Source organism: Aspergillus homomorphus (genome assembly GCF_003184865.1).
Source record: "Aspergillus homomorphus CBS 101889 unplaced genomic scaffold BO97scaffold_54, whole genome shotgun sequence".
In the NCBI taxonomy this organism is placed as follows: domain Eukaryota; kingdom Fungi; phylum Ascomycota; class Eurotiomycetes; order Eurotiales; family Aspergillaceae; genus Aspergillus; species Aspergillus homomorphus.
In genome coordinates, this window is record NW_020291940.1 from 51,010 (window position 1) to 74,131 (window position 23,122).

Genomic DNA, 23,122 nt, shown 5'->3' on the forward strand with positions numbered 1-23,122 from the left:
AACACTTCTAAGTAGCTTTTAATTTCTGAGTTAAGTCAAGTGTACATCTCTCACGTGCGCTCGGTAAGAGTATGAAGTTACCAATAAGCACTAATTTGCGTGGTGCCCGTTAGCTGTATTTACAAGGATGCATTACGGGACTGATTAATTATTAGGCCAGAAGAGGCAGCTTCCCCTTCACCCTTTAATTTACTGCCCATTGAGAGAGTAATAAAACCGGCGATATTGCTCTGCCGCCGGCTTTAATCTCCGGTCAATGATCATGCCATAGTCTATGGTTCAATCTCTCAAAAGAAAGGATGGACTTCGCTCAGCCCCTACTTTTTTATTTTTCATACTTCGGTGGATCTTGATTGCCGACAAACATTATGCTTATCTGAGTCATACTTTCTACAATATGCCTAGCAACAAAAGCATCAAGAGGTCATTGGCCCTTATTGAGAATGACGAGTCCAAGATCCTGGGCCTGAGTGTTGGGACACATCGCAATGTCCAGCCCGGACAATACATCCCGAAAGCAGGTACGCACAGCATATCCGAATCTTGTCTGCACGTCCGGAATCCATGAACTCAATAAGAACAGACGCCCAATCCGCACCGGAACTCAGTTTCAAACTACCCGACCCAACAAGCACATACATCATCGTTAACCTGGACCTTGATGGACCATTCCCTTCGCTCAACGCATTGAGTCCCATTATGCATTGGATCCAACCTGGTCTTAAGCCGACTGCAACCGATACAGACAACTACACTCTCGAAGTGACCGCCCCTTTCGTGGTGAACTATATCGGTCCAGGTCCCCCGCCAGGTAGTTCTCCGCACCGATACGTCTTCTTTCTCTACGAGCAGCCGGCGGGGTTCGATGGCAGCAGGTACGCGCCGCCGCACGGCAAAGACATGGGTATTTGGCCGCGTTTGCGGTATGACCTGGATAAGTGGGAGGAGGAGACCAAGCTGGGGCCAGTGGTCGCAGTGAACTACTTCACTAGTAACTAGTTGAGATCTGATTTACGGTGATAGAATTTCTTGTATAATTTGACTAGTGACGGATAACATATATCCATACCAACAAAGCTTACAGACGGGGAAGAATAACACTTTAAATAACATAGATTGTCATGATGCTACTATCTTTTAAGCAACCACGAATTACATCGACACATCGCGACCCTTGCTGCTCGCCAGAAGATCCTCCACCCATTCCTCCTGGGTGCAAACAGTCGCGTGGCGAGGAAGCACCCTGTTCACCATTAAGTTATGCATTTCCTTATCTCGATCCATACAAAAATCCTTAAGGACGGTGACGCGATAATCCCAATCGCCTGCCTGCATGACCGTCGCCAAGACGGCCTCGCTGGTCTTCAACCCTGCCGGGACAATCTCATCCACCCTCAGCCCGCGCAGAGTGATTGCTAGGTTGGTGTGCGCGAACGCTGAGAGCCGCGTCCGGTTGATTACATGGTCGGTCTCGGCTGGGGCAACCGCCGGGTGCACCTGTGCTGTCGGGTCATTGACCTTGAAGGTGAACAATTCCTTCTGCCACACCATCGACTCTTTATCCGCGGGCACTTCGGAGAAGCCAGGGCTGAAGCCGAGCTTGGCGTAGATGATGGGGACATGGGCTTCGCGCGCGATCTTGATCGTGGTCTCGAGGCGGCGGATGTAGTCGTCTGCGTTGGGGAAGCCGGCGATCGCTCCGTACTGGACGTCGAGGACCACGAGGACGGAGGCCTTGGGTGCCATATGGTTGTTGACTCGAGGCCTTGATTGTGGAAGTTGCAGTTGGGAAGACGATGTCGAGACCGTTGTGTCTTGCTCTTTTTATGTTCATGCGGTCACTCGATTCAGGATTTTAATGGAGCAGGTACCGGGAATTTCCATCTCAGTGGTAGTAACATTCAATTGTTCATTGTTCCTTTGATATCCACTATAGAATGATTTCCGAACAATGGAGATAAGACTTTAATATAAGGTTATCTTTCGCCAAGTGTTCTTTGTTCAAGCTGCATGTCAAGCGACGACAACGCTATGGCGGATGTAGGGAGTGCCGCTGGGAGCATCCTGCGACCCATCAGTTGCACCACAATATCACCTTCTAACGATGGCATCTAGAAGGGCCTGATCATCGAGATGACCGACTTTTCAAGGATTAATATAGACCTTTTTACAGAATGTGCGAGAGCCATTGCCATAGTTCTGAGCAAGGCTATTAATCATGTCCCTTGCAAGCTGCTTTATTTGTACTTAGGCGATCTAGAACAGCAACTTAAATCGAGCAAGTAGTATCAATCAGGGACGACTGGGGATTATGTACTAAAATTGTTTTCTTACTAGGCGTAGCAAAGAACAGAGCGACCAATTCATGTTGCAAGCATGCAACCTCCAGTGATGTGTTCTGTTCCTCAATAGCCCTAAGTCACATGCCCGAGGAAACACATAACCACAACCAGAACGGAGAAGGAAGAACACACCTCACCACCAAACGGTACATTGATATAGACTGGACGAGGAGGTGGCAATATTATACGTACTCTACTATATGGTCTGATAAGCAGAACACGAAGTATACGCGGTCCCGTGCGGGAGTGTGCAAGCAGGAGGCAGAAATAGCCGACCAGGACCAGGCCAGGCCCACTCGCCACCCAAAATGAGGTTTGACAGATTGAACTATCAACTTCAGCTGAAAGAAAGTGGATCACCGGCACTTGTGGCTTCGTTTACAGCGGCTGAACACGTGGAGAGCGATGGCTAGAACCCCGTAGCGCGCCGTGCCTCCGCAGCTGAGCAGGCGAACAGCAGCGAACCCGGCAAATACAGCCGACCGACTTTCTCAGGGGTAATGCACCACCATCAGTATAAAATCGGCCTAGAATCTTCTCGATTGAAGCATTGTAGACTATCCCCAAGTCATTATTTGTCGATAGACAAGATGACTGGTTCTACTTCTTCTCCACCTGTTCCCAAGCGGATCATCTTGTGTTTCGACGGAACATGGCAGACAGCCGTCTCCGGAAAGCAGAACTGCCCTTCCAACATCACTCGGCTATGTCGGGCTATAAAGCCTGTGGACCGCTCTGGGGAGAAAGAGTGGCAACAAGTGGTGTGGTACGACTCCGGGGTCGGAACCACCTCGCTGGCCGTTAGTAAGATGCTGGAAGGAGCCGTGGGCGACGGGCTGGATGGCAACGTTGTCGAAGCATACAACTTCGTGGCCATGAACTGGAACCCTGGCGACAAGATCTTGTGCTTTGGCTTCTCCCGTGGCGCGTACACGGCTCGCGCGATCGCAGGGCTGATCTCCGACGTCGGCATCTGTGAGCGTCGGGATTTGCATCGTTTTCCCGAGCTCTGGAAGCTATACAAGAAGCCGAGAGAGAACCGGCCCTTCTACTGCAGCGACGACTATTTCCGCTTCATCGATGGCAGAGCATCTGAAAATCATAGGAAGCATGGCACCGACACTGGCCTGGCTTGGGAGGCGAATTACAATCACGATTGGGCACAGAAGGACTCCCGGCTGGTGGAGGTCGTGGCTGTTTACGATACAGTCCAAGCTTTGGGGATCCCAGAGGTTGCTGGAGTCCAGCTACCTGCCTACATGATGTTCTGGAAGGATCCCCCTGGATGGCACAACGTTAACCTTTCGCGACGTAAGCAATTCTGTCTCACCTCTCTGTTGCGACATGGTGCGAAACTTTGACTGACTCTCCAACCTCCGGGTGAAATAGATATAAAACATGCCATTCAGGCTCTGGCTCTCGATGAGTACCGCAATGCATTCTATCCCGAGGTTTGGTGCTTACCCAAGGAGGGTTACCCGAACGTGACCGAGGAGAACGTCAGGTTGTCCCTCGAGAAGACGGCGAAAGAAAAGCTGAAGGCCTTGAACGAAGCCGGCAAAGAGCGACGGCGTTTAGTCAAGGAGGCCCAGGAGCATGGGAAGCTCCATCCAACCGACTACACGTTCCTAGACCAGGCGGGCAAGAACATTAATGCGGCAAACGGAAAGGTCTGGCGAGCCCGCCGAGAGTTTGTGGCCAGCGATGACAATCTCCACCTGGGCATCCCCAAGCTCACGCAGGTGTGGTTCCCCGGCTACCATATCAACATCGGCGGAGGCTCAAGTGACACGTTGCTCAACCACGGTGACATGGAAGAAATGTCTAACATCGTGTTCGCCTGGATGTTGGACCAAATCAAGCCCCATGTCGCCATCAACAAGTGGACTATTAAAGACGATTACAACCGTCGGCAGGAGAGATTCCGTGCCTTGAATGCTGCACGCAGGAAGGACGCGCCGAAAGAAGGCGAGAAGGAGTCCTGGAGAGCGTATATCGGACGCGGTGCCAAGCGGGTGGCCTCGACTGTCATGCATCCTCTTACCCCCGCGCCCTATTCGGGCGAACGCGTCTATACTTGGGGACTGGCCGACATGCCCGACAGTTTCACCAGTATGTACATCCCCAATGGTAAGAGGGGGCGTGAGCCCAGTGCGAACGTGTACAAAGACCCGAAGACCAAGAAGGAAATCATTGGCTTCACCTGCGCCCAGATCCACCCGATTGTGAACTTCCGTGTGGAGAACAAGAAGAACAAAACGTATTTGCCCATGGGTCTGTCCGCAGGGCAATACAGTCGCCGCTTGGTTGGCAAAGAGTTCGTCTACTCTCTGGATGGGGAGGACGTACCAGAGTGGCACTTGGGAGGAGAAAATTCTTATGAGTGGATGGCTCTCAAACAGCACGAGGACGCATTACAGTACATTTTCCAGCAAGAACAGGACCGAATGACAGGGAGCACAAATACTGCATTCAAAGTGTCGAATGGGGTGTCGAACGCACTCAACAGCGTACCTGAAGGGCTTCATAGGCACTATCGGAAGATTGTCGATAGTAAGTTTATTTCGACCGAGGAAAAAGAGGAAGGGTCTGTTCTAGAATCCGAGCATAGTACGCCTACTGGCTTACTGCCGCTTGAAGAACTTTCAGCCAGCAGTTTCAGCCAAAGTCCAGGGTATCAGGGTTGAATCATGCCTATTCCTGTATCTAAGAACCGATGTGTCATTTATAGCGCGTAAATGTTCAGCTTTATATTCTTGATAGCATCCAGACAACTTTCAAGCAATATTTTGATCCGCCTGGAAGGGTCAAAGCTGATCAATTCAATGGATTGTATGTGGTTGTTAGTTTAATGTAAGTTTTACTATCAGCCAGTATTTCTCCATAATCTTCTGTCAAACCCAGATCGCCTCAATTCTTGATCTGATCTCTAATTGTACACCTTGACTTCCAATCCAGGAAGTACCTCTGATTTCATCTCCCCGTAGGAAAACTTCCCGTCGTTAGAGACCTTCACATCCCGGTTGCGTCTTTGCTGCTGAGTCTGCCGTACCTTGACTCATTGCTCGGTCGTCAGATGCTGACCCAACTCCGTGAAAACATTTTGAGTGAGCCCAAGGCGGTTGAGCAGCGGACTGTTCGTGATTGGGTTCAGCAGGACATGATTGTTAGGCCTACCCACAATAGCACATTACTACTTGGATTAGACGGAGGATCGTAAACCCACCGTGCAGAATACAGCACCCCCAACCAATCCACATGCGCTTGGACGGGAGGGGACGCATGCACGCGATGAAAGCTCGACTTGATCAGCCTGCCCGTGAGCGCCGTCAACGCATCGCAGGTGTTGATAGTGATCGTGCTATCCTGCGGGCGCACCCATTTCCACTCCCCTTCGGAGTTGAGAATCTGCAGCGCCGCGACAGGCTGGCGGAAGAGGAGGGTGACGGTGCCGAGATCTGTGTGGCCTGGGGTGTAGATACTGGCGACCTTCGTGTTTTCCTCGTCGCTGCGGGCGGCATAGTGCATGTAGCGGAGGTGATCTTCGCCTTCGACGTCGTATTGGTGGTCGTGGGCGAGTTGTCTTCGTCGGGAAGTTCGAGCAGGATCGCGAAGAGGCGGAGGAGCTTAACGACTACTTCGCTGTGGCATTTCTGTAGGTGTGATTGGTGGAGGCAGAGTGGATTGAACAGCAAGGAGGCACTTACTCGGCTGAACGATGATTCGATTTCATCGATGTGGTCTGCGAGAACGGGAGGTTGCTTTCGCTTGTGGTAGCCATCGAATTTGGGAATGTTGTAGACTTGGATATTGCCCTTTATACCGTTGCCCAGTCCAGGAGCTGTTAGCTCGATTGACTATCTCTTAGGGTGATAGAGCTTACACTCGATGACCAGCTGGTCTGTAACCATCGTACTCGCCACTCTCGAGATCGGTGCTGCTGTGGTACTTGAGCTAAACCTCCAATGAGAGCGCGTAGAACTCGCGACCGAGAGCAAATTGGCGATATTTCTTCTTGGCTGATATTGAAGTCCTTTACGTGGAAGAAGCCTTGGAGCGGTGGGATTAGGGTTTTGGCCTAGATTGATGAGTGCGAATACTAACCGACGTGTCGCACAGCATGGTCGAGTTGTTTCACAAGCTCTTCCTTATCTCCCGCCTGGTCATATCGACTCAAATCAAGGGTAACGAGCTCAGCCCAGGGCATTTAGCTGTAAGTATCGAGAAGTTGAGTTCAAAGAGAGGCAAGTAAATCATCTACGATTCTCTTTCGTCGCAGGGACGTGATCTCGTATCGGTCAATCAAACCCGGCATTTTTGGGTACTCAAGTCTCACGACAAACGTTTGAATCTAATCAATCGAGCTCGAGGCACTAATTCAGATGAAACCACGAAGTTTAAATCACAGGGGTGAAGTTGCATGGAGCTACTATGGCTGGGAGACATCAACTCAACCCCGCACGGCACAATTGCCGTTGAGTGAATTGCAAAGCCGCCCTGCAAAGCATGCCATCCTAAGTTTATCGCGTCTCTTGACTCGCTCCAGCCAATCAAATGCACATGGCTTGACTCATGTCAGAGATAACAACTGATTGACTTCCTACTATGCCAGGGTTTGCGGCACGCCATCCCGCACGGAAATGTTGCAGTCATACCCCCCTCGTTGTAGCCTCTCCCCATCGTATTCGCGCAGCCATTCATGACGAAAACCTGTGGAGGTATGGCAAGTAGTGCAACAACCATTTATCGTCTCGATTACCTCAATCGTCATTGGTCTGGGCACTACATAAAGTCTGCGGATGAATCGGCCGATATGTTGCTGGGGGTGTGCGACGACGGAAAGATCATCCTGGTAGAGTTGATGCAGGCAAGGACTCATCATAATGTCCAGCAATAACACAAAGAGTGGGAAGCTGGGTCCATGGGGGCTATTCAAAGAAGTGTTCAACTGGTATCCGACCAATTACCCGGCCAATGAGCGCAAGTGAGTCGAGCGATGTCGGTGTGCTTCCTCACTTGAGACTGACTGCATAGGTTGCTCTTCAAGCTAGACTTATCAATCCTTGCTTTTGCCTGTCTATGGTGTGAGTAAGCCCGACCTTTATTAAGAGCCCATCACTGACAATATCCCAGTTTTCGTCAAGTATCTGGGTAAGCCAACCGATCTGGACCAAAATACTGGATGCTGACTAGCCTCAGACCAAACAAATATCAGCAATGCATATGTCAACGGGCTGAAGGAAGACTTCAAACTCAACGGTAATCAGCTCAACGTAATCAGCTCAACTACTTCAACACCTGCTATATTTCGATTACTCTGTCTTCTGTAGAATCATATTGCACTCATCTCTGAAGAGTTACGGTAATCACCAAGCCATCGCAGTACACATGCCCAGGCTCAGCTTCTTGGCCACAGCATTTGACTCGTTTTATGTCGGGAAACACTTTCTACAGGACGCAAAAGCCGCTTTGTCTGGACTCTTTAGATGAGGAAAAGGAAAGTCGATCATACATGAGTATGGCAGTAATACTCTCATCGAATACTGCATAGCGGACGTGTTCTTACTAAAATTATTTTCTCCTTGTATTGCAACCCCAATCACAACGGCCCAATGCCCTCATCGATGGTGGCTGCGTCTGCCAACAATGCCAAATGGCGCATTTGTCGACTATGCTGGCGATAAAAGCCTTTACTGACTCTGCGCGAACTGACTCTCAAAGTTCTGGTTAGAGCACTGCAAAGAATTGCTCGTTAAATGAAGCGCGTTGAACGATACAAGAGGTCTGCTATAGTTCAGCCTAGAATCCCTTTGGGGTGGCACTTCTTCCATATATAAAGATCAACAATAACAGGCTCAAGCTACTCTTCAACAGATTCAATCCTAGCCTGGGTCCTCAACAGCGACGCCTGATGCGAAATGGCACCTGTGCCACCGGCTTCCGCACCCCGAAACCGAACCGACTCGACTGAAACTGCAGTGCCGACTCTGGGGCCAGTAGTTCCACGTCGAACATAGTGACCAACATGGCGCTGGTCAGCAACATCACTCGCTTGGCGAGAAGCCGTCCGGGACAAGCGTGTTGGCCTCCTATTCACGTATTACAATGTCAGTTGATAACAAGTCCGATTCAAAGACGCTACAAGACATTGACAAACCTCCGTAAGGAATCCAAATACCCTCAAGTCCTTGCACGCTGAATTCTTCTCTAGAGCTGTCCGGATGTGCTGTTCGTAATTGCTTGGCAAATCGCGAAGGTTTCAACGGCCCGCTTCGCGGGTCGGCCGGGTCGACAAGGAATCGTTGTGCCCAGAACGTGTTCAGTGGATATTGACCATCCCGGGTGTTCCATACCTCCTCATCAGTGTGTGCAAGGGCGGTGTTGATGAGAAGCAATTTGTTGGCCGGGATGATTTTGTCCGCAAGATTTAAGGGTTGGTGAGGAGAGCACCTTGGGACGTGGATTTGGACTCCAAACCGGAGGGTTTCTGCGTACATGGAAAGCAACAGTGGTTCCTTGGCTAGTTTTTCCATGTTACATTGAACCCCATCTGTGTCTGGACGAATGCATTCCTGAAGCCGCGAACGAAGCTCGCGAGCCAGAGTGCTATCGTGGAAAATGTGCGTGCTGAGGGTCATGGTAGATGGGACCACATTTGTGATAGAGCTGGACGCGCATATGGAGAGAGAAAACTTAGTATATCAAACATTCTTAATCCGGGGACAACGGATCCATATCACATACGCCCAAATAAACCCAAGATCAGTAGAGGCCACGGATCGTCGGTCTTGTCCATCAATGGTCAGCAGCATTTTATTTCGTTCCCGCATCATGGCCGAACCCCAGTAGGGGTCCGCTTGGCTCTGATCTGATGGTTTCCTTTCCGGATGTGCCGTGGAAAGCTCAGTGGCTAGTTTGTGCCACCTCATTATCATAGCCAGCAATTCGTCTCGCAGCTGGTAGGAGCCGGGGATTAGCCACGAGGGTAGGCGCTTGGCCAGAGCCATGATAAGCTTGTCATATTGCCAGAGCTTGCGAACCAAATTCGGGCTTTCTTCCACGAGTAGCGGACCGCATAGGGCCTGCAAGAGGGCCGTGCCTAGATGTTCCTCGAAGAATTGGGTCAAATCCGGCTCGAACTTCCAGTCAGAGATGCTAGGGACCGCCTTGTCGAGTGCAGCATACAAGGCTGCCTCGAACCGCTGTGTCGTCGAGTCGAGCCCGCTTCCAAGCAGACCTTGAGTAAGGTTCTCATGGGTGTGATAGCTTACACGGCTGTTGTGGGGTGTTGTACTGCTAGATATGGGTCGATGCCTGGAGCCTGAGGTGTCTGAAACGTAGACATCAACAGCTTGCTGATCCATCCCAAAACAGTATTTCAGCACAATGCCATAGGCGCGAGTAACAGTCAGTCCCGGGTTGCTGAAAACCGAGAGAATATTCTTCTGTCCTTGAACAAGATAAACCTCGTCGTTCAGCAAATCGACGCGCACTGGCCACTGGCCCTGGCAGAAGTTTCTGAATTTTGTTTAATGCGAGGGCAAAGGGGGATGCAAGGATGGACATCTCAGTAACTTACGAAGCTCGTCGATAGAAATCTGGGCCATTGAACACAAATGAAAATGTACTCTTGATGAATGGTATGGTGTAGGGTACGGTTTGCGCTGTCGTGGATGGCGCCTTTTCCAGCGCTCTCAGCCAACCCACCAAGACGTTAAAGATAAGAGAAGTTGCCACGATTGTAGCGGCCACACAGGGAATGAGAATAAAAAACATGATGTCGAAGATAGGGACACTCGCTGTGCGGGCAATTCTGATCTTACTGAATACCAATTGGTATTGCGCCCTTTCCTCCTTCTCCTGGCATCTTCATAGTCACAGCACGATACCTGCCTATATAGTAGTGAGTGAGGTTACCTACTGTTCGCTACCACCGATAAAGGGCAGGGATACTACTAGTTTCCTACTGTATATGTATGTGGGTCAGAGAAATGAGAAGTATTTTGGTAGTCATGAGGGGTAATGTGGTTTGAGCGGGTATAAGCACGGATCAGAATTAGCCGAGAGACTGACAGACTTGTCAGAACTGGTCTCACTGCATGCCGTGCATGCATGTACCTGTACCTTGTCGTCTCCTTCTTCATGGGGGGCTGTGTGAGGTGCGAGCCCTGCCAGTAGCTAAAATGGGAGCCAATCTGGATCAGAAACGGCGGAAACCCCCCCCTCCTCCCTTCCCCTCCCCCTCAACCCGTCACACTGCACTCCGCCCTATGCTATGGTATGACGAATGCAGCATGCAAAAAGCAGCAAATAAAAAGCTCCTACCCCCGGTGAGGTCAGCTTCATCACGAAAGTTTGGCCCCCAACTTCAATTTAGCGCTTATAGACTTTCCGCAGCACTGTACGGGCCAGAAGAACAAGAAAAACAGGATCAATAGGATGATCAAAGCTCGGTGCTTATTATCCACCTCATACACATCATGATCCTTTTTAACAGCCAGCCTCCTTTGCTTTGATGAGCATCGACAGAATTCACGCATAGGACATAAGTCCTCAGTGCAAAATGGAGACCAGTGCTTTTGAACAGATGAATGCCCGAGTATCCAAACCCGTTTTTCTCGTAGGTGGCCCTTATGTCCGGTTTTTATAGCCTCGCCCTCTCTTTTGCCCGGTTGTCTGACTACTGTAAATGCAGGGCGTGCTCTGGGCCTTTACGTGGACCTCGTTCCTCTTCGTCCTCTTTCGTGTTGTGGTCCGATTTGGATCTTTCCGTCGCCTTTATGTGGATGACTATCTTGTGGTCCTGGCGTGGGCAATTATGTTGACCACTGCGATTATCTGGCAGATAGAAGGGCAGGTGCTGTATGCGTTTTACGCCATAAGCGCCGGGACTCAGTCCTACACCCCCGAGATCCTCCCCAAGTTTGGTCGCTTCATGCAGTTCATTGCGCCGCTCACCATCCTGTTTTACTCGGGGCTGTGGTGCGTGAAGTTCTCATTTTTGGCCTTTTTCTTGCGGCTTGGCTCCAAGATCCGAAGCCACCGGATCTGGTGGTTTGTGGTTCTGTTTGCGACGGTGGCTGTGTGGATTGCCTCAGTCGCCGATATCGACTACAAATGCAGTTTGGGGGGATTAGAGTATATCATGAGTGAGTTCCCCTGATCACCGACCGACTGCACTTACTTCCCTCTAACACGAAGAACAAACAGCCCAGTGCGGCAATCTCAATCACGTCCATTATGAGAACCGCACCTTCTGGGCCAACTGCGCCGGGGATGTGATCACCGATTTGTTGAGTAAGCCGTCAATCTGTATCGCTGAGAATATCTGCAACAATTAACAAACATCTGCAGTCCTTTCGATTCCCGTCTTGATTCTCTGGAAGACGCGGATCTCCTTCCACAAGAAGCTCGTCTTGCTGAGTCTGTTTTCCGTGACGGTCGTGGTCATGGCGGTATCCATCATCCGCGTCGTTATCAACAACTCGCTGGATAAGTCCGTCGATTTGGCATGGTTATACTTCTGGAGCTTTATTGAATTGGGAACTGGTGGGTTTGTCGCACTACCACTGACTTACACTGTTCTCTAACATCGAGCAATACAGCCATCATCATTTCCTGTATCGCCTCATTCCGCCAACTGTTCGTCACGTCCCAGAACCAGCATCTGTATGGCAAGGCTGCCTACACGCCTTATAACCCGCTTCTGAACAGTGTACGGAACCGCTATGCGCGCACGCAGTCGGGACCAGGCACCGAGGGCGACGAGGAGTCGCACAAGAACGCGGGCGCCGCTAAGCTCGTACCACTAGACCTGGTCCATGTGCGCAATGATTTTGATCTGGCGAGTGAGCCAGCCAGTCGGAACCCCTCGCGCACCGGGGAGTCCAGGGACTGGCACTGAAAGCTGGCTCAAGGAAAAGCCGGCATGAAATTTAGCTTCAATGTGCACTGTCTCCCGTGTCAGTGGTTGTCGGTGTCTGTATGTGACACTGCAGGAGCCACTTTTTATTTATCTGTTTATACCGTCAGCGTCTCTTTGATGTAAAATCCATTCACCAGGCTTGAAACTCTCCAAGTTCGCCGATCCGGTTTTCACTCACGATTAGATATCGGGTCAAGCCTTGAACACGTGGTGCTCTAAAACTGGCCCTGAAGCGGGTGCAAAATCTCAGATCTCGGCGAATTTCAAGCGAGTAAGATAGAGTGAGTGATGCGTCCAGAACCACCTCCTCACGAGCTATTAATAATTGCACGGACATAATACCCGAAAGGATTCGGAGCTTTCCTCCACCTTTCCCTCCCACCGCAAAACAGAGACACTAAACTAGATAATCAATCTACGCTTGCAGGATCCACTGCCACAACTACCACTCCTTGACTTTTCTCTTCCTCCTGTGTCTTCCCGCCCCCTCGCTTCTCTTGCGCCTCCCTTGCCCTTGCTACCCGTTTCGCATTTAGCCATTCCATCCCCAATGTGAAGGGTACCGCGGCCGCGACCAACGCCGCAGACAGGATCATGGTGCGCGCGATTCCCTGGTTCCAAATCTCGCGCAGCAGCTCCAAGTCTGCTGCCGTTGGCGCCAGGATTCTGAGGTTAGCCGCGCCGGCGGCGAAAACATCATGGCTGGTAAGGCCGGGGATTTGTCCGTGCAGATTCTCTGTGATCGTGCTCAGCACGACGGTCTGTCCCATGGCAATTGCGATAGCCCTGTTTTTTCAAAGAAAAAAAAAATTGGAACGCGAGGTTAGCGAGGGATGGTCAGTTTGGGGGAGGCTGGCTGGAAAGAACTTTACCCTCCTAGTTGATAGAATAAAACGGCAATTGCTACATCATTGGTCCAATCGGTTAGGTTGGGTCTATTGACGAGGATAGTTGCTGATAAGACGTACCATTTCCCATTGGTAGATCGTCGGCCCTGTTCAGCCAAGCGGAGGCAGGCAGACGTCAGACACGGTAGGCTATGTGCCGTTCTGCAGGGAACTCAAAAGGTCTGTTGGGGCGAATCACTTACGTGAGTGTGACTTGAATGGCAGTATACGGCAGTTGCATGGCCAGTCCCAGCCCTAAGCCGGTCACCACCAAATACGCGGCCCACTGCACAGTCCGGGTCAACGGATGCAGTTGTGTCAAAAGTGATGTTCCCACAATGCAGACAAGGTCTCCCGCTAGGATGTAGGGGACCTAAATTATTATCGATTAGTGAGATGCAGCTAACAAAAGGCCGGCAGATCAATTGACTCATTGCGTCCTGTACTCACGTAATGACCCCACTGTTTAACAACAGCCCCGATGAGAATCAATGCTACCATTTCGGAAAGCATTAGAGGGATGAAATTGACCCCACTCGAGACGGGGCTGATTCCATGCACAGCCTCAAAGTAAAATGGCAGAAAGTAGGTGTCCAGGTATGTTGATCCTCCCAAGAAGAAGAGGACCATGGCAGATGTGTAAACGGACCGCCGGCGGAGGATCCGGAGAGTGATGAGCGCCCGCTCTTTTCGCTTCCACTGCACATATACAAAGAGTAGGGCTAGCACTGCAGCGCCGACAAGTAGCCCAATTACGGTGGAGGAAATCCAGGGTCGGGTCTGGCCACCCCACTGCAAGGCTAGGAGCAAGCAGCATACCGCCCCCAGAAAAATGGCACAGCCTAGAGGGTCCATGCGTGCCCACTTTGCGCGTATGGATAATTGCCGGTCTTCGTTGGCCTGACCCTGGATCTTAAGAAAGACAGTAAGGCCGCCAAGAACGACAGCACCAAAGGGGAGATTGCTGCAGCATAGATTAATTGAGGTCATCATAGACCGATTTTAGGGGTGGGTGGAGGAGGGAGGAGGTCAACCTACATCCAGAAACACCATCGCCACGTTGCGTGTTGGGTAAATACTCCGCCTAAAGGGGGACCAATGCAGACGGTGATGACAAAGACACTAATGACGATTCCCATATACAATGGTCGTTTCTCCAATTGCACCACCTGTCCGATAATACTCAAAGCTCCCTGGAGCACTCCTGCGGCTCCGAAGCCGGCGACGGCCCGGCCCACGATGAACATTGAGGATGAAGTTGCCGCCGCGCACAGGACAGTCCCCACTGTGAAAATGACCCCACCAATTAGTTAGTGAATTAGTTAGTTAGTTCGGAGTTAGTGCTTACTCAGATCGGAGTTGTGTCAAACAATTCATCACTTACCCTCGAAAATCAGAATGGACAGACGATAGACTATGTCTGTCTTGAAAAAGCGATAGCAGCTTCCATAGACTGGCTGGAATGCAGTCACGGTGAGTAAGTAGCCGGTTCCATACCATGCCACATCGTCCAGCGCGTGGAAATCCGTGGAGATTTGGGGAATCGCAACATTGATGATATTAGTGTCCAACGCAATCAGAAAAGAACCAAAGAATAGACAGGTAATCACCACGCCAAGTCGCCACCCTGCGAGATAGGACGGCGGCTCCTGGCGGGAGGAGTGGCCGGAGGAGTCGTCCAAGGTGGCCATGATCTCTGATTAATTGATTGTAAGACAGACTCGGAGCAGCAGTGGAGAGCAGATAAGTTATCAATGATCGCGGTGGAGGGGCAGGACTGTATCGTATTGTACAATACGAGTTTAGGTAAGGTCGATTTACTGTGTAAGATGGCGCTTGCCCCCAAATTGGGATCAGCAAGCTGCATCATGCATATGCCGCAGGCCCTATGAAGTAAGTATCATATGGATGTTGCAAACGGACCACAAACGGGGGCCTTTGGACGTTGGGGGCCATCGGGACGGACCGATAATTTTGATCGAATTGTGTAAGGCAGAGAACGAATTAATCCGGTTCACTGACAGCACGGTTATCGGAGTGTCCTGTCATTACTGAGTACTTTGTGTAGGACTAGGTAATACTCGGAAGGTTTATTATTAGCGCAGTGCCATTTAGCCGAAGCACCGTTAATCAGCCAATCTTGATTAACTTAGAATCATTTAGGCAATAAAAAATAGTTAGCTTCTTTGGAAGATGGCTGGTGCGTATGTATCATGAAACCACTGTTTGCATTATCTATATTCATATTCATGTACATACAAATACTCGACCTGGTGGCTTAGTGTCCCACTCTACCACATTCATGACCTCGAACAGCAAGCAGAATGGCATTACGACTTCTTTCCTCCCGAGGCTTCACGGCGCGACGTGGTCAGCTTCGGCCAATTTGTGGTGGTAGTTATGGCAGTCAACTATGTCTTCGGACCTATTCTTCGCCAGCCCATCCACCCAGGAACAGCGTCACGGAATTGCTCGAGAAGGCTCAGGCTGCCACCAAAGTTTACCTCGACTATGTGAAGTCCCAGGGTCTCCCCGAACCATCGTACCAACACGGCGAGGGATTGGATCCCATGCGTCCGCTGCCTCGGGACGTGCAGATCGCGAAAGAGGACGCCATCGAGGCGACGTACGAGCTTCACCACCTCCTGCTAGGTCCGATGGGGCTGTTGTTCACCGCACCAGGCGACGTATTGTCCCTTTCCTCTTCTCCTCGCCACAAAAGATGAGTTACGGTGCACTAATGCCCTAGATGACTAGCAACCACTGCTTATGACCCTGCAATACATCTACCGCTACCGGCTTGCCGCACACGTTCCCTTAGAAGGTACCGTCACTTTCGAGGAGCTCTCCAAGATCACCCAGCTCAACATCAAGGACGTGACCCGCTTCCTGCGTGTTGCTATCAGCCGACATATATTCAACGAGCCAAAGAAGGGGGTGGTTGAGCATACTGCCACGTCGAAGCTGCTTGTTGACAACCCTATGATCGAAGCCTGGCTGCTAAACATCGCCCAAGAATTTTGGCCCGCCTTCGCGCGCACCGTCGACGCAACGGAAAAGTGGCCGGGATCCGAGGAACCAAATGAAACTGTGAGACGAATCCCGTTGAGCAGGGCAATATCCATGGCGTTGGGAGAACATGGGCTGACTGAAATCCTCTCCTCAGGGCTATGCTCTCGCGCATGGGACCACCTCACACCCTTTTGATGAGATCCGCAAACATCCCGCCCGTCATGAGCAGTTCATCACCGCCATGCGCTTCTCTCACCTCCACCCCGACTATCACCTCACGCACCTGCTCAACAATTACGACTTTGACCGTCGCAGGACGAAGGATACCACCACCACCACGGTTGTCGACATCGGTGGCTCCAACGGCGAGGTGAGCACCGCCATTGCTGAGCGCTATCCGGACGTTCGGTGCATCGTGCAGGATCTGCCCGACACGATCGCAGGCCTGGCAGCCCGGGTGCCCGCCGCCGTGGCCGAGCGCGTCACCGGCATGGCCCACGACTTCCTGACTCCGCAGCCCGTGTTCGGCGCTGATGTTTACTTATTACGCTGGATCCTGCACGACTGGTCCGACACTTACGCCGTCAAGATTCTTCGCAATCTTACCCCCGCGCTCAAGCCCGGCGCTCGCGTCGTGGTCAATGATATCTGTATTCCCGAACCCGGAGTGCTAGGCCCCAAGGCCAATCGCGATCTACGCTATATGGATATCGCGATGAAATCATTTAACAATGCCCGTGAACGCGACGCCGAGACCTGGGAAGCTTTGTTCACCGAGGCGCATCCTCAATACCGGTTTCTTGGGGTGACGGTGCCTGTTGGAGCGCGGATGGCCATCATTGAGGCTGAGTGGGTTGGGTGAAGAGGCGATATTTAAAATGTTCCGTGCTGTCTCGTTTGTTATGTACAGTACCGTACCAAGTATTCCTGTTTCAAGTGAAGAATACGGCTGTCTTGTGACATACTAAGATATCGTGTCTGTAAGAATCTCCGGGTCAACTAGCAGACATAGGCATAATGTAGAAAGGAACATGAGTAAAATTTAAGAGTAGCAAGATCGAAAGCTATCTTGTTGAGAAGTTGATCAAGAATCCCTATCGAAGGGCAGGACTAAAAAATGATTCGTATCCATTCTTTCATGATAAGGAAGGCGCAATCGGTAGCAGCACACGAGAGAGCAAAATATCTTCTATATCGGAGCCAATAAAATTCATGAAACCGAAGAAAAAAAACAATGAAGAAAAGATGTCACTTGCATGATTTTGTATATTACATGGATCCAAGCCGGCCAATGCGGTTTCTACATCCTAACTGCCAACGGAGAAGAATCTCATACGACGACGCGACTCACCCTCATCCGCACGCGATCCGCGTCCTTCATGCGCAGCAGCAACTGCATATCCACATCCTGCGTGGTCGCCAGTACCCTAGCCTGGGTTTCCTGGAAAGTCTCGCCGGGATCAGCGACGGCGTGGACGCGATGGGTCCGCAGGAGAGTCGCCATGACGGCCACAAACTCCACCTGCGAGAACTTATTCCCGGGACAGTTCTGCGGGCCGTCGGACCAGGGGAGGTAGCTGCTCCGCTCGGGGATTATAATTTGCTCGGACGCTCCTTCTGCCGTGACCCAGCGCGAAGGTTTCCAGGTCATCGGATCGCTCCAGTATTGAGGGTCGATGTGCATGGTGAGCACGCTAGGGTTGATACCGACGTCACCGGGAATGACAAGTGTTCGTTCACCGACTTGGAGTGATTGCGGCTCGCTACTTGTCCACTTGGGTAAGGATTGGATTGGGGGGAAGAGGCGGAGGGTCTCGAGCTGCGCGTATGAGCCACGGGTCTTTGAGTCAGCGGTGTTACTAACTAGGAGCGACAAATGTAGATTGACCTTACCATAACCGATCGACAGCGACTAAGACGTGGAAAGAGATCATTGTAGTGGTTTTTGATCTCTTCTTCTGTCAGTCCCCGCAACTCCTCGGCCACCCATTCTTGGACTTCAGGATACGCCGCCAGCAGGAGTAGTCCAAAGGCAAACGTGTTAGCGGTGGTATCATGGCCTGCAAAATTGATCACAAAGATATTCCCGAAGATCTCGTCCACGGTAAGGCCTTTGGGAGGGGAGGCACCGGAAGCTCCAGTATCTCCATCTGCGTCAGTTTTCTGCTTAAGGTCCATGGCCCGGACAAACGATGTCATAAGACCCCCACTACCAGCCTGGCCGGTGTTCAACGCCTTGGTCTCCTCATCCAACATACGGACCATGTACTGCTGGAAGTCATTGGCCGCTTCGGCGATCTGGTGCCACGATCGAGGCGCAATCGGAAGCCTCAGCCATTTCCGCGGCAGGACCATGAGCAGAATGCAGTTGTCGAGGACGGTCTGGAGGGCATCACGGTAGCCCGCCGACCCAGCTGGGCCCTTCTCTTTGCTCGGGGTAGATTGAGGCCCTCGACCAACGGTGTGGCCATTGGCACTCTGAAAAGAGAACGACTTGCGAAACCCAGTCGCGGCAAGGACGTTGAGAGACAGAGTGCGCGTGTCCTTGGCAACGCTGGCAATCCGACCCTCGGTGGCACTGTCCCATGCTTTTATCATCTGTCGCGTCTGCTCCACGCTTTCGTTCCACACAAAGGACATGATGCCCTCGTTGAATGGGGTCGCGAGAACCTTGCGGTGTCGTGGCCAGTCTATCCAGCTGGCGGTGGAGATGCAAGGTCCATAAACCTCAAGCACCTCTATACCATCGCAGAGGTCAGACGGTCCGCGGATCAGTGGGCAGAACGAGAAGGTGGAGGTCCGCACGTACTGTACAGATGACTGGGACGGATGAAGTCGGTTCGACGTTGAAAGATCTCGTGAATAGCCTTTGAGTCGGCGACTTGGACGTAAACATCGCGCGGGGTGACAATGGCCCAGATGGGACCATAGCGGCGATGCGATTCACCCCGGTCGGCAAAGTACCAGCCACGGCGGGAATAACGACCAAAAGTATAGTTGCGCCAGTTGATAGGGAGCCGATCAAGCCATGACCAGACAATCGGCTCAAGAACCACCCAAAGAGGGTTCATGGGGTCAATGTAGATGCGCACTAAGGGGATGTTCATGGCCGAGGCTCGGCGGTAGTTTTTTTCCATCGACACAAGGCTCCATCCCAGATAAGAGAGGACCAGCAGGCCCAAAGCCTTCAGGAGCATGATGACAGGCTCCAACAATCCCGGTCAAGAAAATAAGAAAGACTCAACCACAGATTCTGGCGGGAACGGTTGACATTCGCGGTGATAGCAAGAGAGGAATAGAGAGGGAGAGAGGGAGAGAGACTGTGTGTGAGAGAAAGAAAGAAATCAAGGGGGGGGAGTTGGAAAAAAAAGAACAAGCGGAAAAAAAGGAATAAAGGGAGTGTACGGAGAGGGGAAAGGAAAACCCAGGAGATTTGTTAAAGAAAGGCAACGCATAAGAAAGTACAGTACTGGTTGAACTTTGTACCTGATCATTACCGAAGTTAGCCCTACAAAGCCTCAAGATGGTTCGACGAGTACGGAGCAGCCGACTCAGAATCCTCCCTCCCCTCAGACCATCCAGTTGCTAAGTGGGTTTTCTGATACGTCTGGTGTCAGATTTGTGCTTACTTATTTTACCACTTGGCTTACTAGCCGATACTTCCGATTACTTTGCATGCACACATAGCCTGATGGTAGGTAAGCACTAAAGCACTGCAGGCTAATCCCAGCACTTAAAGGACAAGGATCAATAAGACTAGTGCCTTTCGGGACATATGAGCTTTGAGAACGCTTGTTCTTCCTGCTGGGGATTGCCGACTTGGACTTGGTCTTTGCTCCTACCTCTCTAGCCCCCGGCAATCAAATCTAGTCTATAATTTGAGGGGAAAGAATGTATTTTATGTAAGCACAATTATGTTTGCTCTTCGCCTAGACTTTTGGCCCCCAAGCGAAGTTTCCCGTCCTGCTTGTCTGAGTAGGCTCCAAAGCGTCAACGTCAAGTAAAGCATTTGCCGGCCTATTGATCCTTGCCGGTGTATTTACCCGAAGCCAACTTACAGGCCCTGAATAGACATAGAACCATTTTTTATTTTTTCTCTTTCTTGTTTGGACACGATCCAGGGCATTCAAAACCTGCCACGGGCTATATCAGTAAGCCGGATCTCAGTGTCGCTAAATAAGTCTAGTCCACTTGGAGTCACAACAATCTGTCATTCACTGGGATTTTCAAAGGAGGCAGGATCAACAAGCGCACTTGAATATGTTTGTCGTCGCGTACGAGCTCAGTCGCAATGCGCTTATTTATATGCCACTCTTTCTGTTGCTTGCATGGCGGATTTGGGCTTTCACAATCCGCCCGCGACTCTACCCTCACCGGCTGCAGTATTTGCCATACTGGATTCCATGTAAGTCAGCAAATGGCCCTGCTCTCATGGTAATACCATCGATCCAGATGCTCACCTTCCTAGACCTAGGTATGTCACGAGATATGCCTACTATGAGCAGGCCGCCTTGACCAGAACAGGGACTCATCTGGCTAGGTCATGTCATCCCTTTCTTCCGCAATTCCAATCGCCTGTATTTCCAGGCCAAGAAGTTCAGTCCCCAGCACTGCACCTTGCGTATTGCTGGACAGGATATCGTTCTGGCAACAACAGCAGCTCAGATCTCGACAATCGACAAGGAACGCCGTATTTTTAGTTTCGAGGACTTTATGAATCTCGTGTATGACGACATGGCCAAGGTCTCTCCGAAGAATAAGCCACTACTTTGGAGAACCCCTGCCCAAGGCTATGTCTCCATTTTCCCTAATCCTAAGCAGCTGACTTGTGCGCATACCGGCGTCGAGCTTCTGCACAAGCAGTTCCACCGGCCGGACATGCTGCGACAATTTTTGGACAGTTCATTGGCTGGGTTCAGCCAGGCTCTACAATGGAACACCCTCTACACGACCAGTGTGCTTGGGTCGAGTCCAGAGCACAAGGTCGTTTCACTCCGTTCTCTCTGCAGGGACGCGATTGTGGATGCTCAGGTGGACTCCTTCTTTGGAACCCGGCTGTTGGAGCTTGAGCCAAATCTGCGCGTCATTCTCAGTGACTGGGATACCCAGAGTTGGAGGGTGATATATCAGCTTCCATCTGCTCTAGCAAAGCCTGCCACACAACCCCGCGACCGATTGGTCGATGTCCTCGCGCAGTACTACTCCCTCCCCGCAATAAATCGACCTGGATCTGTCGCATTTGTGAACGAGTTGTACGACGACTACAAGCAAGCTGGGCTCTCGACTCGGGATATAGCTGGAATTGTATTTACCATCCTGTCGGGGTGAGTCTGAACCAATTCCTAGGATAACCACGCCTGAATAACAAAGTGTGCAGACTTAGCATTAATCCTACCATGCTTGCCTTCTGGATGCTCGCTCATCTGCTCAACAACCCTACCGTCATCGATCAGATCCGGGAGGAGATCGCACCGGCCATGCGCGCTGGGGTTTCCAATCCCGAGCTTAACGGCGCCTCATTGTACGAACTCACCAAGCATTGGCTCTCAAGCCAATGCTCGCTTCTAAACTCCGTGTTCTACGAGACGCTGCGTTATACGAGCACGGGCAGTAGCATCCGCAAGACCACCCAGGCTACAACGCTCGATGGCTACGGTATCCCCAAAGGCACCATCATCGCGATTCCCCAACGACTACACATGATGAGTGAAGAGGCCTTCGGCCTAAATCCTTCTACCTTTGACTACTATCGGTTCCAGCGGGACAAGTCGTTGACCCACAAGACGGAGTTCCGCGGGTTCGGAGGCGGCACGACCCTCTGCAGCGGCCGGACTGCGGGCCGGCACATGGTGCTCGCGTTCGTGGCGTTCGTGCTATGGAGGTATGATATTGAAGCCTTGGGACCAAGTCAAAAGGTGCTCGGGATTCGAGGAAAGCCGTTCCCTCAATTGGATGAAGCGACACCAAGCCTTGGACCCGGCCGGCCACTCGACGGCGGTGATTTGATCCTGAAGCTTACACAGCGAAAGGTATAGAAGCTAGAACTCTCGTCATTTTGCGAAACGACAAATATAAAGAGACTTCGAGAGTATTATTATCTATAACCACTTAGAGAAATAGCCCGCTTCGAGAGTTAATAGTAATAACATCTCATTATAGAAGATGGCCAACAAAATTTTGATTTGTGCAATAGTTGCCGTGCTTGTGATGCAGTGAGTGCAACACTCATATACTGGCTAGCAGCGGCATACCTCATTATTATAGTAACCAGCCGAAGAACGTAATATAGTATAAAGGGAGCCTGGTTGCCTATGTTACATCCTTTCTTCCAATTCAATATAAGGGGCTCTCACGTAACTGTCCTGAATCGATCCTATCATTTATCGATCCTACATATTCGGGAACATTCTGCAAAAATATGGGCTTGGTGGGACTCATGGGAGTCCCATGGGAGATGTCAATGTCTAGGCGTACCTGCTCCGTTTCCAAAGACTAGAATCGCAGTTGGAATGCATATAGCCTAGTATAAAACCGGAGGCTAAATTACACTTTCGTGGTTAGTTACAATGCCTCCCTTTATCGTATTCACTTCCCCTGATCATTCTCAGCCCTCCTTTCATGACAATATTTCCGACATTCAGCGTTTAGATAATAGTACGAGATGGGATGCTTGGTGTAGTCAATGTTTCCCCAGATATTTCATGAGTTAAACTAGATCGTGCAAGCAAATTCTCCGAGGCCCTCAGCCCGGACATTCAACACACATTGAAAAGCCTTTCGGGTCGGGCAAGGAAGATGTTGAGGTATTTGCAACAGGGTTCCATATGTAAGGACTCCGCATGATTGGCCCTTGTCACCTTCAATCCCCCGCATTTCCCCCGCAGTCTCGCCGTTGGCAGTAGTCAGGAAGACTGCGGGGAAACCGAAAACTATGGGATGCACTTCTAAGTTAAAAA

At 51.0% G+C, this 23,122-nt stretch overlaps 11 protein-coding genes across 11 annotated transcripts; 6 read left to right on the top strand and 5 right to left on the bottom strand.

The window, feature by feature from the left end:
• The first annotated feature begins 347 nt into the window (after nt 1–347).
• Nucleotides 348–1,016, top strand: BO97DRAFT_377341 (YbhB/YbcL family Raf kinase inhibitor-like protein). The gene is made up of 2 exons (XM_025693054.1): nt 348–521; nt 584–1,016. The coding sequence occupies exons 1-2, from the start codon at nt 398–400 to the stop codon at nt 997–999; spliced, it is 540 nt and encodes a 179-aa protein (XP_025547182.1). The 5' UTR covers nt 348–397; the 3' UTR covers nt 1,000–1,016.
• Nucleotides 1,017–1,152: 136 nt separating this feature from the next.
• On the bottom strand, nt 1,153–1,746 carry BO97DRAFT_355074 (cysteine hydrolase family protein; the record flags this gene model as incomplete). The annotated part of the gene is made up of 1 exon (XM_025692119.1): nt 1,153–1,746. One exon carries the CDS (start codon nt 1,744–1,746, stop codon nt 1,153–1,155), a length of 594 nt encoding a protein of 197 aa, XP_025547183.1.
• A 1,186-nt stretch (nt 1,747–2,932) lies between these two features.
• On the top strand, nt 2,933–5,029 carry BO97DRAFT_355093 (T6SS phospholipase effector Tle1-like catalytic domain-containing protein; the record flags this gene model as incomplete). The annotated part of the gene is made up of 3 exons (XM_025692120.1): nt 2,933–3,653; nt 3,732–3,966; nt 4,045–5,029. The coding sequence occupies 3 exons, from the start codon at nt 2,933–2,935 to the stop codon at nt 5,027–5,029; spliced, it is 1,941 nt and encodes a 646-aa protein (XP_025547184.1).
• Nucleotides 5,030–5,271: 242 nt separating this feature from the next.
• BO97DRAFT_437929 (Clavaminate synthase-like protein) lies at nt 5,272–6,549 on the bottom strand (the record flags this gene model as incomplete). Its single annotated transcript, XM_025697882.1, has 8 exons — nt 5,272–5,394; nt 5,443–5,515; nt 5,569–5,850; nt 5,898–5,995; nt 6,050–6,183; nt 6,236–6,282; nt 6,332–6,392; nt 6,447–6,549. The coding sequence occupies 8 exons, from the start codon at nt 6,547–6,549 to the stop codon at nt 5,272–5,274; spliced, it is 921 nt and encodes a 306-aa protein (XP_025547185.1).
• A 676-nt stretch (nt 6,550–7,225) lies between these two features.
• BO97DRAFT_428735 (uncharacterized protein) lies at nt 7,226–7,708 on the top strand (the record flags this gene model as incomplete). The annotated part of the gene is made up of 5 exons (XM_025697318.1): nt 7,226–7,326; nt 7,377–7,426; nt 7,476–7,493; nt 7,542–7,615; nt 7,673–7,708. 5 exons carry the CDS (start codon nt 7,226–7,228, stop codon nt 7,706–7,708), a joined length of 279 nt encoding a protein of 92 aa, XP_025547186.1.
• Nucleotides 7,709–8,154: 446 nt separating this feature from the next.
• On the bottom strand, nt 8,155–10,187 carry BO97DRAFT_377346 (cytochrome P450). The gene is made up of 4 exons (XM_025693055.1): nt 9,922–10,187; nt 9,087–9,860; nt 8,500–9,008; nt 8,155–8,431 (listed from the first exon to the last, which is right to left on the bottom strand). The coding sequence occupies exons 1-4, from the start codon at nt 10,116–10,118 to the stop codon at nt 8,238–8,240; spliced, it is 1,674 nt and encodes a 557-aa protein (XP_025547187.1). The 5' UTR covers nt 10,119–10,187; the 3' UTR covers nt 8,155–8,237.
• A 634-nt stretch (nt 10,188–10,821) lies between these two features.
• Nucleotides 10,822–12,421, top strand: BO97DRAFT_408592 (uncharacterized protein). Its single transcript, XM_025695895.1, has 5 exons — nt 10,822–10,962; nt 11,038–11,491; nt 11,553–11,639; nt 11,697–11,891; nt 11,948–12,421. Exons 1-5 carry the CDS (start codon nt 10,906–10,908, stop codon nt 12,244–12,246), a joined length of 1,092 nt encoding a protein of 363 aa, XP_025547188.1. The 5' UTR covers nt 10,822–10,905; the 3' UTR covers nt 12,247–12,421.
• Nucleotides 12,422–12,677: 256 nt separating this feature from the next.
• Nucleotides 12,678–14,845, bottom strand: BO97DRAFT_354953 (MDR family MFS transporter; the record flags this gene model as incomplete). The annotated part of the gene is made up of 7 exons (XM_025692115.1): nt 12,678–13,053; nt 13,140–13,170; nt 13,236–13,261; nt 13,358–13,527; nt 13,605–14,118; nt 14,193–14,439; nt 14,539–14,845. The coding sequence occupies 7 exons, from the start codon at nt 14,843–14,845 to the stop codon at nt 12,678–12,680; spliced, it is 1,671 nt and encodes a 556-aa protein (XP_025547189.1).
• A 522-nt stretch (nt 14,846–15,367) lies between these two features.
• BO97DRAFT_446432 (S-adenosyl-L-methionine-dependent methyltransferase) lies at nt 15,368–17,116 on the top strand. Its single transcript, XM_025698648.1, has 3 exons — nt 15,368–15,841; nt 15,912–16,244; nt 16,321–17,116. The coding sequence occupies exons 1-3, from the start codon at nt 15,479–15,481 to the stop codon at nt 17,026–17,028; spliced, it is 1,404 nt and encodes a 467-aa protein (XP_025547190.1). The 5' UTR covers nt 15,368–15,478; the 3' UTR covers nt 17,029–17,116.
• Nucleotides 17,117–17,292: 176 nt separating this feature from the next.
• On the bottom strand, nt 17,293–19,363 carry BO97DRAFT_398942 (cytochrome P450; the record flags this gene model as incomplete). The annotated part of the gene is made up of 3 exons (XM_025694213.1): nt 17,293–17,985; nt 18,060–18,904; nt 18,976–19,363. The coding sequence occupies 3 exons, from the start codon at nt 19,361–19,363 to the stop codon at nt 17,497–17,499; spliced, it is 1,722 nt and encodes a 573-aa protein (XP_025547191.1). The 3' UTR covers nt 17,293–17,496.
• Nucleotides 19,364–20,305: 942 nt separating this feature from the next.
• BO97DRAFT_408596 (cytochrome P450) lies at nt 20,306–22,234 on the top strand. Its single transcript, XM_025695896.1, has 4 exons — nt 20,306–20,569; nt 20,604–20,607; nt 20,703–21,490; nt 21,544–22,234. The coding sequence occupies exons 1-4, from the start codon at nt 20,472–20,474 to the stop codon at nt 22,199–22,201; spliced, it is 1,548 nt and encodes a 515-aa protein (XP_025547192.1). The 5' UTR covers nt 20,306–20,471; the 3' UTR covers nt 22,202–22,234.
• Nucleotides 22,235–23,122: the final 888 nt, after the last annotated feature.

What these genes read in the sequence shown, in the direction of transcription:
- BO97DRAFT_446432 (XM_025698648.1), top strand. Translation starts at nt 15,479, where the DNA reads ATGGCATTACGACTTCTTTCCTCCCGAGGCTTCACGGCGCGACGTGGT. An exon ending in TGTTCACCGCACCAGGCGAC is followed by an intron (nt 15,842 to 15,911) that starts GTATTGTCCCTT and finishes CTAGATGACTAG; the next exon opens with CAACCACTGCTTATGACCCT. An exon ending in CCGAGGAACCAAATGAAACT is followed by an intron (nt 16,245 to 16,320) that starts GTGAGACGAATC and finishes TCCTCTCCTCAG; the next exon opens with GGCTATGCTCTCGCGCATGG.
- BO97DRAFT_377346 (XM_025693055.1), bottom strand. Translation starts at nt 10,118, where the DNA reads ATGTTTTTTATTCTCATTCCCTGTGTGGCCGCTACAATCGTGGCAACT. An exon ending in GATTTCTATCGACGAGCTTC is followed by an intron (nt 9,861 to 9,921) that starts GTAAGTTACTGA and finishes AACAAAATTCAG; the next exon opens with AAACTTCTGCCAGGGCCAGT. An exon ending in GATCTTGGGTTTATTTGGGC is followed by an intron (nt 9,009 to 9,086) that starts GTATGTGATATG and finishes ATGCGCGTCCAG; the next exon opens with CTCTATCACAAATGTGGTCC.
- BO97DRAFT_408592 (XM_025695895.1), top strand. Translation starts at nt 10,906, where the DNA reads ATGGAGACCAGTGCTTTTGAACAGATGAATGCCCGAGTATCCAAACCC. An exon ending in TGTGATCACCGATTTGTTGA is followed by an intron (nt 11,640 to 11,696) that starts GTAAGCCGTCAA and finishes AAACATCTGCAG; the next exon opens with TCCTTTCGATTCCCGTCTTG. An exon ending in CTTTATTGAATTGGGAACTG is followed by an intron (nt 11,892 to 11,947) that starts GTGGGTTTGTCG and finishes CGAGCAATACAG; the next exon opens with CCATCATCATTTCCTGTATC.
- BO97DRAFT_377341 (XM_025693054.1), top strand. Translation starts at nt 398, where the DNA reads ATGCCTAGCAACAAAAGCATCAAGAGGTCATTGGCCCTTATTGAGAAT. An exon ending in ACAATACATCCCGAAAGCAG is followed by an intron (nt 522 to 583) that starts GTACGCACAGCA and finishes CAATAAGAACAG; the next exon opens with ACGCCCAATCCGCACCGGAA.
- BO97DRAFT_408596 (XM_025695896.1), top strand. Translation starts at nt 20,472, where the DNA reads ATGCCACTCTTTCTGTTGCTTGCATGGCGGATTTGGGCTTTCACAATC. An exon ending in GTATTTACCATCCTGTCGGG is followed by an intron (nt 21,491 to 21,543) that starts GTGAGTCTGAAC and finishes CAAAGTGTGCAG; the next exon opens with ACTTAGCATTAATCCTACCA.